Below are 22005 nucleotides of genomic sequence, written 5' to 3'. Positions count from 1 at the left end.
TGCTTAGAGTCTTGCTAAATTGCTGGGGCTGGCTTTGAACTTGTGATCCTTCTGCCTCAGTCTCTGGAGTTGCTGGGATTACAGGCATGTGCCACAGCACCCAGCAATATTTGTTCCTTTGTGCCTGACATTTCACATAGCATCATGTCTTCAAGGTTCATCTATATTTTGCATGTGCCAGAATTTCCTTCCTTTTTAATGCTCAGTTATATTATTGTATGAACATATACATATTAAAATAATCAAAACTCCATTTTAAGTCACTGAAAAACTGTGATTTCATTTGCTTACTGTCCATAATTCTGCTTCAGTGGAGATCAACATCCCCCATCACATGATGAGAAATGCAGGCATATGATTTTGGAGTAAAATCCTAGGATCGTTATTTATTTTTTTGGCACTGAGGATTGAACCCAGGGGTGCTTAGCAACTGAGCCACATCCCCAGTCCTTTTTAATATTTTATTTAGAAGCAGGGTCTTGCTGAGTTGCTAAGTTCCTCGCTGAGTTGCTAAGTTCCTCGCTAAGTTGCTGAAGTTGGCTTTGAACTTGGGCTCCTCCTGCCTCAGCCTCCTGAGCTGCTGGGATTACAGGTGTGTGCCATCATACCCAGCTCTAGATTCACTTTTGAGATCTTCCTTTCTCCTCTGTTTATTGTGTCTTGGAACATGTCTCATTTCTTTCAGGTAAACAATGTCTCTTCTATTCAGAGAAGCAAAACAAAATGTCTGTATTCTGATATGCAGGCAATGGGAGGGAAAATTTGCAGAAAAGAGGTAAGGAAAAATTTGAAAAATCTGAAATTTAGTTTTAAGACAAAAATAAGAACAAGAAAGAAGACAACCAGATAGAACAGAGTGAGGCACTGTGAGAGAATGTATTTCCCAAAAATGTTTGCTCCAATCTATATCTCATTCCACAAGCCCTTAAAATGTGGTCGACACTCTGCTATTAAAAGATGGGGTCTAGTTCTCCACTCTCCCAACCTGGGAAGACATTCATAAATGTCTCAAGTAATAGAAGGTGATGAGTGACCAGGTGTGACTTCTGAACTTTGGTCAAAGGAAGCATTATGTTTCCCTTGGACCACTTGAGTGGCTTCTGTGGAGGGCAACTGAGGTTTTCAGCCTGAACACAGAACCAATATGCCCACTGAGTCAGCTACCTTGGAAATGTTCTTCCCAGCTTCATTCAAACCATCCAGTTTTCAGATGATGACAGATCCTACTGTCATTTTACTACAAACTTATGAGAGGCTCCAAGAGAGAGCTACCCAGTTAAGTTTGCTCTTCCCAAATCGTTGACTAACAGAAGCTACGAGAAATAAAAAATGATTGTTGCTGCTTTAATCCACTAAGTTTTGGGTTATTTTGTCCATTAATACAGTTATGCTGTGTTATCATTCATCATCACATAAAGATGTGCATGAGGTAAGTATTACCTATCTTCAGAAGATTTAGACTCAGAGGTATTCAAAGCAAAGTACTGTAGGCAGGGTCCATGCAGCCAACTTAAAGCTTTTTATTTACATGAATATAATCACTTGGGAAGATAAGAGTCTGAGGTGGAATGTTTTGTATTAAGAATTTATGGCCTGTGCCAAGGTTCGAACATCCCCTCCAAAATTCAGGTTTATATTTAATTGCTTGTAACAGCATTTAGAGATAGGCTTGAGGCAATTAGGTCAGAGGACCCTGCTCTCATGGATGGTATTAATGCTACATAAAAGATCTAGCTGGGCTCCCTTTTGCCTCTTTGCCTTTCTGCCTTCTGCCATGTCATGACTCAGCAAGTGCCTTGATATTGGACTTCTCAGTACTGTGAGCCAATAGATTTTTAAAACTAAAAATTACCTTGAGTATTCTGTTATAGGAGCACAAAGCAGACTAAGTCTATTAGTTGTATCACTACACAGGCAATATGAAGAATGGCAATAGCTTGGTTAAAGCAGAAAGGAGTCTCTAAGGTAGACGGGTATTTTTTTTCTATGTCTCTATGAAACACAGGCCCCTAATTCCTCCTATGTGCTCTAATTCAGAACAAAACTCCATAAAGTTTTCTTAAAAATGTTAGGAGCATTCAGACCCTTCTTTTCAAACTATAGTTCTAGAACATTTCTCAGTCAAGGAGTATTTTGAAGAAGAGAGGAATTTAATTTGATGAATGAACTGAACAATCAGAGGGGCTTTGGCCTTGGTGTCAAGAGATGAGTTCTAGTTGTGATGTATTCATTAAGTATAATTTTGTCCACTGAAATTTACTAGCTTTACATAAGCAGATTTTCTTCAATTTCTCAAGATTTTTTTGCAACTCAACGACCCTGTGATTTAGATTTCCTAGTGATGAAGTATCTTCCTAGATAATAATGTCTGTTCAGTTATGTTGTTATACATAATGGAATATATTTCAGCAACATCTAGAACTCAACAATATTGAACAAATAAATCAATTGAAACACACAACTGTGCTTAAATAGAAGTGTTTTGCTTAAAAGTGTTTTAATTTTTTGTTCATAAAATAGTTGTATGCTGTATGTCATTGTTTGAAAAGAATTTGTGCCTTGTGCTTAGTGATAGAATACAATCAGATTTCCATTCTGTATATCATTTTCAACCCTTAACTTGAAGTCGCAATCTGTGTCCCTCACCTGCCTTGGGAAATTTATGTTCAGAGAGAAATTTATGTTTTTAGATTAGCCTAGCTGAGACAATGCTTACTTGGGTTTACCCATGTCTAAGACTACCTTACATAGATAGGAGAGAAAGAAGGAAATACAAATAACAGACTTATGGAGACTCAGATCTTGAAGTTCAGGAGCAATACTGCATGAGGGCCAATGCAAGTTAGAAATACTGGCATTTTCTACATTACTATTTAGATATCACTTTAAATGCCCCCCAAAAACAAATCAGTATTGCATACTAGATGGACATGAAACCAGGATTTATTAAAATACCCTTAGCATATTTACAATTGGAAGCCATGAATGCAAGTCTCTGCAAATTCCAAAAAATATAGTTGTATCTCTTGAAATGAATTAACAGAGGTATCAATAGATTAGGATAAATATAATCTATCACAGAGATAGAATTCTTAGAATAGACATTCTACACTTTTCTAACCAATATATACTATGTACAAAAATACACTTAATAAGGTGACCAAGTAGTGTCAAGAAGGAAAATATATATATTCATATGTATATATATATACACACACACGTACACACATTTTCATTATGTACAAATTAATATTGGTTCCTACACCCTTTCTTTTTAAAAATAAATACTTCATTTGGTTGCAAATTACATTTAAAAATTCAACTCATGAGCAGTTCTCAGCTTTGACAAAATTAAATATGCAAATTAGAAATACATATTCTTAAAATATAAAGGGAAAAATACCTGAATCCAATTAGCTTATGTTTAAAAATATCCAAGAGCATGTAATGTAAGGTTTCATGTCTTTAAAGTGCCTTCTCCTTTCCCAAAATGTCTTCATTATTGCTCAGAATCCCTTAAAAGTTATATCTACAGATTAATCTAATACTTAATTAAACAGAAAAGCCAAGATTTTACCAAGTCAAATAGTAGACTATTTAGGACATGCTTACACTTTAAGTGCTTTTAAGAGCGCAATAGTTACTGTTAATGTGAAATTAACCACAAAATGTCAACATCCTGATTCGGATTAGGGATAATGTTTGAATCATGAGTAGTGGTAAGAATGGAGTGCCATAGTAAGTCTGATTCAAAATGTTTGCACAGAAGTCAAATTTGTCTGGCAGCACAGAAACTTACTTGAAAGTCAAAAATTTAGTCTGTATCATAGCTGGTGACCTGGTCTGACATAAATTTATCAAAAGAATATCCCCTAAAAGTAAAATCTATGAGAAATTGAGAAGGACTAGAACCCCTCCCACTGCTCCCCCCTGCCCCGTGACTCCAACCAACCTTCTTAAAATAAAGTAAAATAAAATGAAAAAGAAATGCACTTTCCATCTCTTTTATGGATTTTCCCTTGGCCTAAATGATGAGGTGATGCTGACATTAACAAGAGGCAGTCCCAGCAGCATGTCTCACGCAGGCTCCTTGGTGACAGTGGAGATCCCCATCCAATGGTGGAGCACAGGGTGTGAGAGGGTGGAGAAGGGGTCCAGGGAGACATTTAGTGTCCATGATGCAGGGAGGTGAAAAAAAAGTTGGGCCAGGGAGACACGTAAAGGCTCAGTTAGGAAAGACTAGCTGTGGGATGTGAAGGAAGGGGAGGCTGAGGCCTGGGTCCAGAAAGTGGAAAAATGAAAGAATAGAGAAAACAGGCAGGTTCATGAACAAGCAACCCCACGGAAATGGATCTGAAGTCGATGGAGTTACTAAACCCACATGCGCCAGTTTCACTGGGGTTACCTGCTTTTCTAGCACAACATCTGCCACCAACCAGTATATCATACTGGGCACTCCTACTTGCCTGCTACAGATTGCTGAATTTTCATTAAAGAGCTTTCCAAATCACCAGTTTTCTAACAAAATGAATTGGATCAGCAAAGCATTGGACTGGCCTTGTTAAAAAATCTCTTCTCCCCTGCCTCCTGTTTTTCTCCTTCATCCCATTGCTTGGCATCTCACAAGTCTGAGCTAAAGACCACTGCATGGATCAAATGCATGTTAGGAGGCAGCATACAAGGTCCAGGGTGTCACTAAGAAAATTAAATGCTAAAGGACTTGAAATAATTCACAATTTCTGTTACATCTGATTTGTATTAGGATGCTAACTGATTTCACTTAGGTTGGAGGCATGCAGGCCAATGCTTATTTTCCAGGCCAAAGCACGATCCTCTAAATCAAAGTCCAAGAGCACTGTGCTTCCCACACTAGTCTAATTACAGTTCAATGAAAGGAAAAGACGATGATGAATCAATGACATGCTTTCTCTAAAGATTCTTAAAATTATCCAATCTCTAATTTTAAGTTTCTACCCTCTTAGGAGAATCTTTGCTTCTGTTAAAGAAACATCCTTATTTCTTAATGCATAAACCTCCTCAAAAGTTTCAAATCCAGTTGACGGTAGGGTCACATTATTTGTCCTGGGAAACCGCAGAATTGCAGAATCATAAAATTAATAATTTTAGACTAGACCCATGCCTTTAGTAGACCCCGGTCACTGTAGGCCGACTGAATTATTACTACATATCTCCCCTTGCTCATGGGCTTATTTTCAGCAAACCCATCTTTCAAGACTTATGTAGGACACAACTTAGAGGGGCTGAGACTACCTTCTTTATACCTTGATGGTAAGAATATGAGTAAGATTATATCTAGAGACAAGTTGGCAAGAAGGGAAAAAAAGAGTTATTTATAGTTCATGCAAATATATTTAAAATGTAAACATTTTAAATGTCCTTCTAGTCTCCTATTAGAAAGAACAGTACAACTTTGTATACTACATATTCCTGTTTATATACCACACAGAAAGAAAGTAGAATTCAGAATCCATGCCAACAGTTCCCAGAGAGTTGTTTGTTTCTGAACATCTATCATTTATACCACGGGAATGTAGAGAATAATTTCCCTGTACGTGCAGTGGTCTGAGGGACTAGCCTTTCATGTTGGAAAGATTAACTTGGAGAGATAACCTAGGCAAACGATCAAAAAGTGGAAGAAAGCTCTGGAAGAGAACAATGAAGGAAAGTAGGTACAACTTCAACAAAGACATTGACAAATCAATGCTAACATGCCTGAGAAAATTCAATATCTTACTCAACATGCCAAGATAATGCACAGGAAACTCACACTATACATGGGGGAAATAGTCATTCTCTTTGAAGACATTCTTACTGTTTCAAAGGTAGAGAGTCCCTCAGTGTACACACAAGTAGAATTTATGGGAGTATTCAGCCTATGAGACAGCTTAAATGTGGTAGAAAGTTGTTTGTTCCAAACACTTTGGATGTTAGTTTCTGCCTGAATCTATGAATACATTTGCATTTTGTTAACCCAATACTATCAAGTTTCACACAAAGTATTAAAAAAAAAAAGTCAGTCTTTAGGAGATATATACACCTAAGAGTAAAAAAATAGAGAATTATATGGCATAGATGGAATGCAGAATAACCTAATAGTTTTATTTATCACTTTCATCCCAAAAATTGAGATTGTTAGGTCTCTCTTGAGCAAATATTTGATGTAATATGCAATAAGGTCTGAAGTTCATGTGAGCTTTAAGCAGGCAGTTCTCAAAGGAACCATGGACTTAAAGAGACCCTGATATTGAAGAAGGGAAGGCCACTGGTTATCTGCAGGGTAGTTAGGAGAAAGGCTAGGATCGAGGAGAAAACCAGTCCAGCAGTTACTACTTGAGGACAGCCAAACTACTGCATGAGGCTTGATTTGCTTCCTTAATCTCTTCGTTGGTAGAAACCTCATGATGTCTTAAAAGACACAGTTAGCTAGCTGCCATTTAATAACTTCACGTTTCCAAGTAAGTTGTTAACTACACAGATTTCCCAAATGCAATATAATGTGTTTATATCACATTATTGGTTATGAGTCTTGGAACAAATAGGGCTACTGAGTTGGCTTCAAGTTTAACATCTTAAAACTCTCTGAAATTCACTAGTTCCCAGCAAAGCAAGGCGTTGATCTGGGAGTATTTGGTAGGTTGCCCACTCCGTGGAAAGGGAAATGAAAAATTGTGAAACTAAAATTCAGCACTTCTCACAAGGTGTCAACGGATGATGCGTATGCAGAAATGACACAGAATGGGCCTCTCAGTCACACATGGCTGTATAATCAAGTCCATTTATGTCTGGATTCAATTGCTACTGGCGTTAGGAATACTGTTCTGTAAGTCTAAAGAGAAAGATCTGCTGAGCCCAGTTTAGAAGGTGTATTCTTTAAGCCAATTCTGCATCAGTAATAGCTACCAAGCAGCTAGGTTGCTTTCCCTATAGCTGGAAAATGGAAATACATGTAACAAAAGTTATTTGCATTTTGGAAAGGCGAAAAATTATCCATTCTTTTCAAATCCTGTCAGCTTGGCACATAGACTTGGTTCCCCTGTGCTGCAGATTTCTTTGTGAAGAAAAAGTAGCCAACATGAATAAAAAAATTGTATTTTTATCTAATCCACTCTATTCAGTTGTAGGATCCCCAAAGGTAAAATGGCTAATCTGTGAAATGTGGTATTCATGGTCTTCTGGATGTTATACACATTCATAAATGGCTCTTAAGAGAATCCAGAGGAAGGACATTTTAATGGTCTAATATCCCTCCCCTGCCCCCGGGACCCCACCATTACATCATATCTTCTTCTATGTGACTTTAAAAAAAAAATTCCAGGACAGTCCTTGGCTATTTCAAATCCATATTTCTTAAAAGCATCTGATTTAGGCTGAAATCTCATGTGGGCAGCAGAAAGTTCTTACTTTGCCCATGCCCAGCAGCTACAGCAGCTGCTCAGATTTTAATGTTCCTGGCTTAGACTTCACAACATTGGATTTCCTAGTGTGCCCCTTGATTTTATGATTCAGGAGCTAATAAACTAATTTGTAAGCCACCCAATCTGCTAAAGTTTTCTCTTTCCTAACCACATTTTATCTATTTTTTGTTTTTTGGTTTCTAATTAGAATAGGCAGGATCATAGAAAAGGAAGCTCAAATCAAACATTCTTTTGGCTAGCAACTTTCCAACCCAATTTAAACTACTTCATAGAATGAGATGGTTGATATTTAGAGATCAGCTATTTGGGGGAGGCTATATTTTGTGGACTTCTTCATTTCCCCTTGCCATATAATGCCCCAAATTGGTTTTATATTTGCTTTTTTTTTTTTGTGGGGAGGGTGAATACTTTGAAATATTCTTACTTAGGATGTCAGAAAATGAAGAGATCCCCCACCAAGACTACAGTCTGGTTACTAGAAAGGAGAATCTGCAGGTCTGCATTGCTAATTCCCCATCATACATTGACTAGGTGCGATTTGCTGTGCTGGTGCATCCATAATGCACTATGACATAATGCATAATGACTGCATCCGTGATGCCAGGCAAGGCAGAAGTACAGATAGACTTGAGATCATAAAATTATAAAGGAATAAAAAACATCATTAAAATGAAAACTTCCCTGTTGTAGGCAGCACAACTTATAGAGAGATGTAATCTCAGGACAATAGACAAATCACTTCTGAAAATACATTTCTATCTCTTCTGCTACATCTAATTGTAGACTTTGAGAAACCATACCAATGACCTCTTTCTCTTGCTGGAGGTATCAAATATCACCAACATACTTCTGTTTTTTTTTTTTTTTTTTTTTTTTTTTTTTTTTTTTTCTTCAGTTTTTCTGGTTTCTTCACTGGCAGCTTTTAAGCTTCTCATTTAGGAAACCCATTTCCTTAGGGTCCCATTAAAAAGGAGGCTCAGCAGATTTTCAGGTTCGACTATGTTTCCTGGGAAAGGGGAGCCCAGCATCCAACTTAATATTCAATTTTTCAACTGTGCTGGCAATTCATTTCAGCTAGAACATTTCAAGGTATAGTAGCACCACTGGGTTTCCTTATTTTACTCCTCAGATTTCAGAAATTGTTTTCCCACACTTCCTAGGTAGTTGCCATGAGCTTCTGGAAAGATCTCATTGACATCAACTTAAGGATGCAGGAACAGAACCATCACCTGTGACCCCTGGGGCCTCTACATCATCATGTCTGCCCTTCTATTAGGCCACACTTTTTCTGGTAAGCTGCCTTTTCTCAGGTTAAAAGACATATGCCACACTTTCCAACTTGATATTGGACACTGCAGAGGCCTGATGCTTTTTCCTCCTAATGTGTCTATATAATATTTTAGTACATTAGCTAGTGCACCTGTGTGCTCTATAATTATTGTCAACAGCTCATACAAGAATCCAAACAGGTGCCAAAGTGTGTCCTCAGAGTTAGTGAATCTCAACTAGGAAGAGACAAAGTTGTTTATCAGGAATGGTTTCTTGGCATTTTACTAGTGAGTAGGTGTGAGTGTGTGGTTAAATGCAGGGTGGGCAATCCTGGTCTTTCTCCTGTCTAGTTCAAGGAGAGCTGTGCCTAGAGAAGCCCATTAAACCCTGCTTGCTTAAAGTGCTCAAGAGGTCAACTGGTATCTAAACAGGTCTTCTCTGTGAAAAGTTTAGACATACTTGTTGCATTTAGCACGAACTCAACTGCATTTTAGAGGAACCTTTTGTTTCAGACAACTGCCTGAAGCAAATGGTTAACCTTTGTTGATCATGAACTTAAGTTAGAAATGAAGACTGTGTCACAGTGGTGGATGTAGGAAGTGGCATTCCAGATTAGATAATGGAGGATTCAAACGGGAAGAGAATGATGGAGATTCTGCCATGGTGTCTTAAACGGTCATGAAATGTATTTGACTAGTGTTAACAAACCCACCAAGCTTCCCCAACTGAGGCAGGCAGATCTTTAGAAACAGGCACTTTACAGAAGATTTTTAGTCTGTTTACCAAGTTGGGTTGCATTCGTCTCTCAAATGAATGTTTCCATTCCTTATTCTTCAGCATGGTTTCCCTGAGAGGGTGTCCTTGAAGGGCACAATGACAGTGTCGCCTTCTCATGAGTATTTTACTTAAGAGACCTGAAGTGGACAGCAGTGGCTCTAGCAAAAAACTCCTGCTGCGTCCTTCCGTCACATCCTTATGGGTTGAGACTTACGCTGACCTTGCTGAATGCAAAGATGATTTTTGTGGCATGGACAAAACTGGTATTTTCTTCTGCACCATAATACTAGAAAGAATGTTATAGGGTACAGGATGCCTGTAAGTGGAATTTGCCTTAAGTTGATGAATTTCCTTGGTTTTCTTCACAGTTAAGTGAAAACAAGGAGAAACAATATGAAAGTAATGGAAAAAGCTTCTTGCTCAGAAGCAACTTCAAGTCTTTCTAGTCTAGTAATTTCCTTATCTGTTTGCCCATTTTGTTTCACTCCTTCATTCTGAATTTTAAAAATCCAAGCACGTGACATTCTTTCCTTTTGAACCATTAGAAAAGCTGGTTAGTGCCTGCATGAATATGGTGTCTGTGACTTCACTGATTTCACCTGTGCAGTCTTGATTCTGAGGTTTGCACTATACACAGTTATGGTGCTGCTTTCATTAGCTCAATCTATTACAGGAATGTTCCTGAGCTCTCAGGCTGATGACTGGCAGACATATCCTGGGAAGACAGTTGGGCACCTGGCAAGCTCAGAGGTTCTGCAAAGATGCTGGGGGAAGGGGCAGGACACATGTAGCAGCAGATATGGATAGGACATAAGATTCTTGATCACCTCTAGATTGTCCCCACCACTGGAGGAAAAAGCTGATCCCTTCTTTCTTCTTATCCCCTCACAGGACAGATTCAAAGAGTAATGGCTTGAGGGGGAAAATGTCAGGTAGATTTCCAAGGTGATTTTCCTCTGTGAATCAAGAGCCAAGGTCAGAAAGAGCTACCTAGGCCTGATGTTCTAATCAAAGTTTAATATTAATATATTCACCTTCTCATTTTCCTATAAAGAACTTAAGTGTTGTGCCAGCAAAGACACCTGGCTAACCCTACTTCGCATGCCTGTCAGTCAAGGCCATGATAAAAAGGCACATGCTTTTGCTCTCCTGTCTGGAAACCACCTCCTGGGGGTGGTCAGAGAGGACCAGCCACAAGTAGCAGGACATAATGAAGAACTTGGGTACATGTCAATATGGTACTACGCATTCATGATGGATCTGAAACAGGCAGGGTACTCTGTCACCAGATTGCTTGTTCAAATAGGTGCCCTGACCCCCAAGGCTGTCCCTGCTCAGTACTACTGTTTCTACTGAAGGTGGGGTACAAAATCTCTGTGAGCTCAGGAACCACAATGAACTGATATAAGAATAAAACAATGGGCCTTGCTTAATGGCTGAGGTCAACTCCAGTATCATAACATCCTCCAGGATGTAGTTTATGGCAACTTAACTCCCTTCTATACCCACACATGATTCCATTTTGTTTCCTTTCAATTGCATGAACAACAACAACACCATCATTTCCCTAGTCTGGGGAATCATTTTCACAAACAATTTTGGTGAGTTTCAACATTGTTGGCAAGAAAGATGTCATAGGATCTTGCTACAACATAATCAAAATTAAGACCAATAAACTAAAGATCAAAACAGCAACATGTAAATACCAAGGCTTGAATTATCCTAAGGCAACTGTCATGAAAGATCCTCTTCTGTGACAAAGTTGTAGAGATCAAGTTTGGTACAGAAAGTGTGAAATCTCAGCTTTTAAAAAAATTTGGAAAATCTTGGTATTTCTTCTGGTCTCATAACAGAGTAGACTTTGAACTTCTACAAGCAACAATTATCAAATACTTTTGCAGTGTTTCCTTAAATAGCTTTCATTGCTCCTGTGGCCTAATAAGGGACTTCTTAAAGAAGGCATAGGGCGCTCCCTGCAGACACTTCAGAAAGGACTGAGCAAGACAGACATTTAGTAACAAATCTTTCAAAAACTTCTTCAGCGCTGCAGGGTTCCATGGCTCCCCATTGTCATTTTCTTGTGTCTCCATCTTAGTTGGTGGTCACACTGGCTTCCTTCTGACGCAGTCTTTCTTTCTGTTGTTTAAGGGGGAAAAAAAAAAAAAAAAAACAGATTTATTATCATGCTTATCAATTTTTGTCTTTCTTGAATTTCTATAAATTTCTTAAATTCTGATCTAGAATGCCGAGAGGAATTGTACCAGATGCCTGAGGAAAGAGAGGTCTCTATCATTTTCTCCCAAATTCCTCAGTTACCTCTCCTTCCAATCTATCACCATTACTACTCCCAAAACATACCAACAAAAAGTGAACAACCAGCTCATCAACCAACTCTATCCCCCAGAACATGGGACTTTACCAGGCTGGTCTGTTCTGTCCTCTTTTGTGACAAACACCTTAACTTTGTGGTATTACTCAACTATTCCCACTCCAATCCTTGGCCTACTGTTGTCATTAGGGAATGCCCAAGAAAGTTTTTAGGGGTTTGAGATATGAAAAAAAAAAAAAAAAAAATCACTGTTTCCAAGTTGAATTTATCTGCATGTAAGCAACTTGGCAGCATTGAATAGATGCCATGCCAAAAAGAGGGCTGCCAGACTCTGTCTATGTGGAATGGCAGAAGGTTCCAGTTTGCCATCGATGTTCTCCTCTGTTCTCCCTGCACCTCCTCCCAGGACAACCTTCTAAAGGGGGAGGGCATGTACTATTGATGAGATTGTGCATTAATATGACCACTGTGAAAATCAGTAAGGAGATACTAAGCATAGAATCAACATATGACCTAGCTATACCACACCTTGGTATTTATCCAAAAGAATTAAAGTCATCATCATACTACAGTGATACAGGAAACGCCCATGTTTATAGCAGCACAATTCACAGTAGCCAACAATGGAACTGGCCTAGGTGTCCGTCAACAGATGACTGGATAAAGAAAATGTGATAGACATGCACAATAGAGTTCTACCAAGTCATAAAGAAGAATGAAATAGTGTCATTTGATGTAAAATAGATGGAACTTGAGAGCATTATGTTAAGTGAAATAAGACAAACTCAGAATGACAAGGGTTGTGTTTTCTGTAATATGTGGAAACTAGAGAGGAGAAAAAAAGTGGAAAAGCAGGGCTAGGAGGGATCTTATGAAGATAGAAGGGGGACAGTATAGTAGAGGAACAGACCAGGGGGAGGCAGGAGGGGACAAGGAGGTACTGGAGAATAAAATCAACCAAATTATATTGTGTGCATACATGAATATGTCACAATGAATCCCAGTATTATACATAATTATAATGCACCAATAAAAATTAATTAAACTAAAAGAAACAAGAATAAATAATAGGAGGGAGGGCATGAAAGACTGATGGGAAGATGTACAGAAGGAACACAACAGAAACATGGACCCTCACTGCTTCTATAACTCTATGGAAGTAAATAAACATGGTGGGGATGGATGTGTCAGCTCCTAAGGGAGTAGAAGTAGGCTGGGAAGGAAAAGGGGAAAAAGCATTCCTTCCAAAAAAGAAGATGCAGAGATGAGTACTTTGGAAGCTGACCCTCAGGTGCCTGTGATCTGGGATGTGTTACAGGGCACGACCACATTGGGCTGGATACAAACTGAAGTCAATGCAGTTTTACATATCCCATGCTGAGTCTGGGCCCCACCTCTTACTTGTGAAACTGAATCAGGGATTGGTTTATAAGCTCTTCCCTAATTTCCAACCACCCTCACAAATAAACAGGAGAACAACATAACAACCCTACCAAGCTGGGGATCATAGTTGGGAGCTTGCTCACCAAGGAGGTCAACTTACAAAAGGTGCCACTGTAAACTCAACTTGCCCTTTGTCTACAGGACTGACTCCATTCTCTCCAACCCTAGGGAATAAATTTGGCTATAAAAGTCAGGATTGAGGCCCCCAAAAGGGCCCAGAGGCTGATGAACGAGAAAGACAAAAATCAGGGTTGAGCTCGCTGCCTCTGAAAATCACACAGGTAAGATAATAAATGCCTCATGTATGAGCAAAGGGGGTGTGGTGTGTCCATTCAGAAAGGGACCATGGCACCAATCCTGGTTCTACCTGACTTCTTCATTTCTCATCAATTTCAATCAACATTCATTTAGCTGCTGATGGGGTTTTTCCAAGAGGTACCATGGTCAATAAACAAATTATCCCTTTTTATAACTCAGATCCCCACTTGCATCTTTCAAAGGATTTAAAGAAGCTTCAAATAGTACTGGTTATATAAAAGGACAAAATAAATGGGATATCAGGTTTCAGAGAAGGCTGGGCTTAAAATTCAAAGTGAAGAGATTGACACTCCTGCTTACCACTCGTGTTCCCCACTGCAGGGTCCACCCAAAGGTGCTGGAATTTATAGTAACAAGAGAAATAGCTAACATTTATCAAGCTCCTATTATATATAACCTGCCTTTTCCCAGTTTCCTCAAAATAAAATCCTAAACTGAAGTTATCGTTTCTCTCTTTTCACTGGAGAAAGAAGCAAAGTAATTTTACTAAGGTTTTACAACTATTAAGGCACAGAGTGGATTGGAGTTCAGGCAGTCTCCCTGCCAATATCCTGGGTTCCTAAACTTTTAGCTGTTCTGAGTATTGTCTGAGATGTTTAAGTAGAGATTCATTGTGATCCCTAATAAAAATTGGAATTTGGGGGACAACTTTTTTTTTTTTTTTTTTTTTTCCTATCAAAGTAGAAAGCCCAAGTAGACCACTGGTTTCCAACATGGAGCTATCATGGCATCTATTTGGGTGCTGGTTTTTGTTATCTGATTGCAAAGTGACAGCAGGCAGGCTGTACCTTCCCACATCCTGACCCTTTCTTTAATGGGGGAAAGCAATTGATGAGGGTGAACATGGTGAACATTTCAGGAGAAAAATACTTTGAGATAATGGCAATTGTGTGGGTAGAGTGTGGAAGGATGTGAAATGGCAAGAGATGAAATCTGGTTTATCAGAAATGACTTTGTTGAGTTTGCAGATGGAAGCCACATTTTGTTCCCTCATCCCCAAGTATTCTTTTTTACCATATGCTATTCTAGGATGGGAACTGAGGACCTGGACACTGCATTTCATCCTTGAGTTTTAGACTTTAAATTCAGACACACTCCTGGGTGCTCCTCATTTATAATAAAAAATCAGGAGGTTATGTTAAAAACTGAGTCTCACCAGACTGGCAGTGGGATTGATTTTCTTTGTCTCCACTTTCTTCTCTGATGTCAACTTGCTGACTGATGCTTGAGCCATTTTCAATCTGAAATAGAAATGGGGAACAGGGAGAGGAGAGGAGGAAATGAAAGGAAGAAGAAAAAATAAAAAGGATGAGGTCAGGTTACATAGAATTTTAAAGGCTTTTGAATTAAACAACCAGTGTTTTGAAAATACAGTCGTGTGTCACTTAACAAGGGGAACGTGCTGAGAAATACATCGTGAGGTGATTTTGCTACTGCAACCATCCAAGAGTGTACTCCCAACAGCTAAACAATAAAGCCCATTTTGTGCCCAGGCTGAGGGGCAGCAAGAGGATGTGGATTAGTACAGACATCATGGGAAACAGTATGGCGGTTTCTCCAAAAACTAAAATAGAACACCATATGATTTAACTATTCCACTTCTGGGTATTTATCTGAAAAAGATGAAGTTAGCATACAAAACAGATACCTGCATGCTCATGTTCATTGTAAAACTATTCGCAGAGCCAAGATATGGAATCAACCTAGGTGCCCATTGACAGATGGATAGATAAGAAAATAAGGTACACATACTATACATAGTGGAGTTATTATTCAGGCATAAAGAAGAATGAAATTGTATCATTGGCAGAAAAAAAAGGATGGAACTGGAGGATGTCAAGTTAAGAGAAATAAGCCAGACACAGGAAGATGAGTGTTGCATATTTTCTCTCATATGTGAAAATTGGGGGAAAGGCCAGAATTAAAAATTAAGATAATAGCACAGTTTTGGAGACAAAGAAATGCAGAGATTGGAACCCTTATACACTGCTGATGGGACTGTAGTTTCTCAAAATAACCAGAATAACCATCTGACCCAGCAATTCCACTGCTAAGTATATAATCATAACTAAGAAATTTAAAAACATATGCCACATGAAATTTGCACACAAATGTTCATTAGTAACAATATTGGCAAATAGTTGAGTGTAGAAACAACTTGAGTTTCCATTCACTGATGAATGGATAAATAAAATGTGACATATCCATACAGGGGAATAATACTGGGCTACAAACAGGAATGACATGCTGATACTGACACATGCTACAACACAGGTGGACCTCAAAAACATTGTGAAGTGAAAGAAGCCAGTGGTGAAAAAATACATTGTGATTCCCATTTATGTGAAATGTATAGGAGAGGTAAGTACATATAGACAGAAAGTAGATTAGCAGTAACATGGGCTAGGGGTTGGGGGAAATGGTGAGTGACTGCTAATGGGTAAAAGATTTCCTCCAAAATTAGATATCAGTGATGGTTGTGCATTCCTGTGAACATGCTAAAAAACATGGAACTGTACATTTTAAGAGGGTGAATTTTATGGTGTGTGAATTATAGCTCAATAAAGCTGTTATAAAAATTCGCCAATTCAACAAAGTGATGTTATTTCTTGCCCATCAGATCAGCAATTCTAGTGGTCAGATCACGTCCACCACCAGTGAGGCTGTGGGTACTCAGTGCACTAGGGAGTATAAAGTGGTACAGTGGCTCTGGTCAAGTAAAACTGAAAGCATGCACACTCTGAGCCACCAGTTCCTCTCCTACAGAGATGTCCAATAGAGAATAACAGACACAGGGTTGTCACTGTGACAGGACAGGCAACAGAAAAAAACTGAAAAAAACCTAGTGATGAGTTCAACAGGTGGATGGATATGTGATAATAGCAAATAATAACTAACATTTATGTGATACTCAATCTGTGCCAGGTACTGTCCTAACTGCTTTATTTGAATAAAGCCATTTAATTCTCATGACAATCCTGTGAGACAGAAACTTTATGATGTTGATTTTATAGTCTTAACCATCATGCAATGTGTTTGTATGGTATGCTTATTCTATGGGACATACAGCATAATTGTAAAAAAGGAATGAACTGTATTTACAAATTTGATGACCATAGCTATCAGAAATGATATTGAGAGTAAGGACTTCTGCAGTGATATAGTGAAGAGGCCATCTAAATTTGATGGTCAAAGGAATTGGTTCTCAGCTCCATCACTTATTAGCTGTGTATCCCTACACAGGTTACTTGTCTATGTACCTTGCTTTCCTAAAAAGAGGGGGATCAAAACCATAGTGCTCGCTACATAATACCATTGAAAGGACTGAGATAATGCAACTCCAGACAGAGGGCATCCAGTCCATAAATGTTAACTGCTACTATTACTAGGCATGTAATATACCACTTTATGTACATTTTAAAATAGCATTCCACAAAATAATATTGCCCACAGATGCATGCACGTGTATGTAAACTTAAAGACTTCCACCTATACTTATATACAGACAGGTATATATATACACACATATAAAATTACTTAGAATAGATCAGAAAGATGCCTATTTCATGAAAGAAGTTATTGCTAGAAAGATGGGGGAAGAGAATGGGACTGGCTGTAATAGGTCCAATGGAATTTCATTTTTAATCTTTATTACCTATAATGTTTAAAATTTAAAATTAGGACTTTTTAATTATTTGTTCTTTTTAGACATACAGGACAGTAGAGCATATTTTGACATATTACACATACATGGAGTGCATCTTATTCTAATTAGAATCCCATTCTTGTGGTTATATATGATGTGGAGTTTCACTACGGTGTATTCATATATGAATATGGAAAAGTTATGTCTGATTCATTCTAATGTCTCTCCTATTCCCATTCCCCTCCCTTACCTTCATTCCCCTTTGTCCAATCCACTGAACTTCTATTCTCCCCCACCACACATACACCTTGTTGTATGTTACCATCCACATATCAGAGAGAACATTCAACCTTTGGTTTTTTTGGGATTGGCTTGTTTCATTTACATGATAGTATTTAAAACTCTTAAAGAACATGAAACAAGATGTTAATAGTTATATTTCTAGGTGAGAATATGGATATATTGAAACATCCTTTGTATTTTTATTTTTTAAAATTTCTTCAAAAATATTTAATGTTTAATGATCCACCATCTCACAAACATTTTTTTACAAATTGCATACTTTTTCTTCAGGTCTCAAATAAAAAGCTTTCACTCAATATTAATTATATACTTCTTAGCATCTACATGTGGCCAAGTGGCTTGGCTTTTAGCTGGTTTTACACACACACTTGGCAAAACAATTTTCCTGCACATATGCAGAAGTCAGTCACAATGAATTCAACATGCTAACTTGCACTCAGAAAATAAACAAAAATGGAATGAAGATGAGTAATGTTTTCTATAACCTGAGAATACTCAGGCTTGTAAAGCTGCCCTGAGAACAGGCATTTCTCAATATTGTCTTAGGTCTGAGTCTGCACCACACTGCCCACTAAGCTTTTCCATTTGCAGCAACAACTGGGACTATGCCCAAACAAGAAAAGAAAGCATTAAATGGATCAAATTCAGGTCAGACAACATTGGAGGCTCTGACCATTAACAGACTTGCCAACCAAGATGGTCCACTGTATCACAGCTGAGCTGAGTTAGATTGCTTTTCAAAGAGAACACCTCCTAGTGACCCTTTAATCCCAGTTTCAGTGGAATGGTTGGGAATTACTATGTCTCTGTGTCTGTCTGTCTGTCTCTCTCTTAGGCCCCTAACTCGAAGGTAACTGTTTTGAGTTGTCTTTTGCAGTTCCTTTTTATCTTTGAATCCCAGTCTCTTCTTCCAGAGATGGTCCTCTACTGGGCTTCTGTTCAGCATCACCTTCCCAGTTGCAGCATGCTAGTGGTCCTGTGACCACTCTCCCTGTTCTGGGTGATAGTGGTGGCTGGGAATGTGGAGGCAGGGGGAGGGGAGACAACCCACAGTCCTGTCCCCACTGCAAATCTCTTCTTACCGCTGAGTGGTTCTTCTGCAGACTATACAAGGAGTCATATACGCCCCAGGTTTCTAGGACAATTCTTATCTCAGGGACTCTTTTCTGCTTTTCTCCAATGTTTTCTTTCAATTATTATGTCTCCCTTTCACAGGAGAATTTAATTCTTTAAAAAAGGAAAGCAAGAAAGCACAGCTAAGTGCCAAGGAGATTCAGCACCAGCTATGCTTCACTCTGATTCTAATTCTGCCAGTTATTAGAAGATCTTGGGGCAAGTTAATCAACTTTCTTGATTTCAATTCCTGTACTACAAAATGAAAGTTAATATCTATCTCACAATACCCTTGAAAGTATTAAATAACATGTGTAACATCTAGCATGCCTGATATATATTAAATAGTCAATAACGTATAGCCTTTCACCAATAGATAAAACAATTCTTTAAAAATGCTTGACAAGACAGGTATGATTAGCACTCATCTGTAATCCCAGGGGCTCATGAGGCTGAGGCTGAGGCAGGAGGATCACAAGTTGGAGTCCAACCTCAGCAATTTAGCAAGACCCTAAGCAACTTGGCAACTTAATGAGATCCTATCTCAAAATAAAAAATAAGAAAGGCTGGGAATATGGCTCAGTGGTTAATGGTTAAGCACCCTGGGTTCAATCCCAGGAAGGAAGGAAGGAAGGAAGGAAGGAAGGAAGGAAGGAAGACAATTGTTCTTGACTACAAAATACATAGAGTTGTTAGCTAAGTCCTACCTTGCAGTAATATTATTCAAATGTGTCCTGAAAGCAAACCAAACCAAATAATGCTACTATCCATAAGATTGAGCAAGCCCAAGATCTCACCTCAATTTTTCTGATCGGAATACAGATTCTAAAAGTCATATCCAGAAGCTAAACCATTGTGCAAGTATGACAAAAATTTCTCAGCTTAAAGAGAGAAACCATTTAAACTTCATAACAAAGGTTGCAGCTACTCCTCATATCTTTTCTAAGTTTCCTGAAGGTAAATACTATAAATACAAGTTTAAAAAATTATAGAACTTCTGAGCAAATCAACTTTTTCACATTGACTTTGTTTTTCTGACAATTGAAATAACACTTGTTCCTTACATAAAATTTGTTTGCGTAGAAATTGAAAATTTTTTGAATTTATGAATTATATTTAGAAACAAAGAAAAAGTAGAAAGTAAGATTTACTGGATTGTTTTAATACTTTTTTCAGAACGTAGTTGTTAAGGTTTATATATGAGGTGTTCCCCAAGAGCTCACGTGTGAGACAATGCAAGAATTTTCAGTTGAAATGATTATGAGAGGTATAACTTAATTGGTGGATTAGTCTATTCATATGGATTAAGCAGGCAGTAACTGTAGGCAGGTAGGGTGTGATTGGAGCAGGTAGGTCACTAGGGGTGTGCCTTTGGGGTTTACATTTTGTCTCTGGTGAGTGGTGTTCTTTCTCTGAGCTGCTTTGCCCTGAGCTGCTTTCCTCTGCCATCATGTTCTGCTTTACGTTGGGCCCAGAGATATGAGGTCAGCTGACCATGGACTGAATCTCTGAAACCATGAGCCAAAATAAATTTTTGCTCCTCTACATTGTTCTCATCAGGTCTTTTGGTCACAGCAACAAAATGTTAACTAAAATAGTAGTCAAGACATAATTGAACCAATGATGAAAATTATCACATGGAAAGCTCTCAGTGAGACTTTAGGATTCACAAGGGTAGAGCCCTTGGAAGAACAGATGACATGCATGCCATGATTGCTAAATAAAAGAATAAGATTTATTGGAAAAATTCTTTACTTTTCTAAACGGCTGCTTGTGTTTCTTGAATACACTAAATTCACAGAGCTTCAGAGGCATGCAACCGGTGCAGTTACATGGGGTTCCTTGGTCACTGACTGAAAATGTGCAGTTTTTGAACATGGAAACTCACAGTTTTGTGGTTACTTCTACCTGAGAGTTACCCAGACATTTATGATCATTTGTTAAAGAAAGTCAAATGTTTTTCCACATTTTTCCCCGGAGGCACATTTGTTACATTAAAAAAGGTAAATTTAGTTGGACAGATTTGACACTTGGCTCTTTTCTTTGCACTGTCTTACAAGGTCCATGCATGTTAATTTGCTGTGATCATTTTTAGGTACCTGCCTTTCACACTAGACTGGAATGTCTCAAAACCTGGAGAGGAGTCTTCATTGTTTCTTTCCTCAGCATCTTGCACAGAATTTGGCATGTAGTAAATGACCAATAAATACTGAATAAACAAATTATTACAAATGATTAATCTCTATAAAAATTCAGGCTTTATTGGTCATGGGGAAAAATAAAATCCCTTAAATCTCATGTGAACATATCATCACCAATGCTCAAGGCAAACTAACAAATTTTCACTTATATTTTCTGTTCCTTAACATTAGCATCTACATTATGCTTAGAGGGTCAGGTTGCTTTTTTCATTTGCTTTTATTCACACCTATAAGAAACAAATATTCTGACAATCTGGCTATGTCACATGTATTGACTGGCATGAGTCTGGGCCATACTACCAAAAGTGCTATACAGATTCAATGCAATTCCAATTAAAATCCCAATGATGTACCTCACAGAAATAGAGCAAGCAATCATGAAATTCATCTGGAAGAATAAGAAACCCAGAATAGCTAAAGCAATCCTTAGCAGGAAGAATGAAACAGGGGGTATTGCAATACCAGATCTTCAACTCTACTACAAAGCAATAGTAACAAAAACGGCATGGTATTGGTACCAAAATAGAAAAGTAGATCAATGGTACAGAATAGAGGACATGGACACAAACCCAAATAAATACAATTTTCTCATATTAGACAAAGGTGCCAAAAGTATGCAATGGAGAAAAGATAGCCTCTTCAACAAATGATGCTGGGAAAACTGGAAATCCATATGCAACAGAATGAAATTAAACCCCCCTCTCTCACTCCACACAAAACTCAACTCAAAATGGATCAAGGACCTTGGAATCAGACCAGAGACCCTTCATCTTATAGAAGAAAAAGTAGGTCCACATCTTTAACATGTCGGCTTAGGATCAGACTTCCTTAACAGGACTCCCATAGCACAAGAAATAAAAGCAAGAATCAATAACTGGGATAGAGTTTTGAAAATTGTTTTGATCTGACTAGAAATTGATAGCCAAGCTGTTTGTTCAACTTATCCATATTTTCAAAATGTACCTCAAAATCTGTGGGCAAAGTGTCACATGCCTGCTGAAGAAGCTACATTGGGATTGTTATTGTTGATTGCATTAAATTCATTCATTAAGTTCTGGCAATTATGTGGGAAAAGACTGCAAGCTGGTGGGTCGTAGCTTGATCAACCTTGATGGGCTTAAGTAAATTTAAATTCAATTTTCATCAGTCATAGGAGGTTTATATAAATTT

At 38.2% G+C, this 22005-nt stretch overlaps 1 protein-coding gene across 3 annotated transcripts in view; it reads right to left on the bottom strand.

The window, feature by feature from the left end:
• Positions 1-8318: 8318 nt before the first annotated feature.
• FMN1 (formin 1) overlaps positions 8319-22005 on the bottom strand; it is a 390151-nt gene continuing 376464 nt past the window's right edge. For all 3 annotated transcript variants that reach the window (XM_079126348.1, XM_079126350.1, XM_079126349.1), the window contains 2 exons: positions 14729-14813; positions 8319-11618 (listed from right to left, as the gene is read on the bottom strand). In XM_079126348.1, the coding sequence (XP_078982474.1) occupies positions 11574-11618; positions 14729-14813 (130 nt within the window). In that variant the 3' untranslated portion in view covers positions 8319-11573. The remainder of the gene's footprint in view (positions 11619-14728; positions 14814-22005) is intronic.

This window comes from Sciurus vulgaris (genome assembly GCF_902686455.1).
Source record: "Sciurus vulgaris genome assembly, chromosome: 2".
Classification (NCBI taxonomy): Eukaryota; Metazoa; Chordata; class Mammalia; order Rodentia; family Sciuridae; genus Sciurus; species Sciurus vulgaris.
The sequence above is the reverse complement of the archived record's forward strand: the minus strand, read 5'-3'. Positions and strand labels throughout refer to the sequence as shown.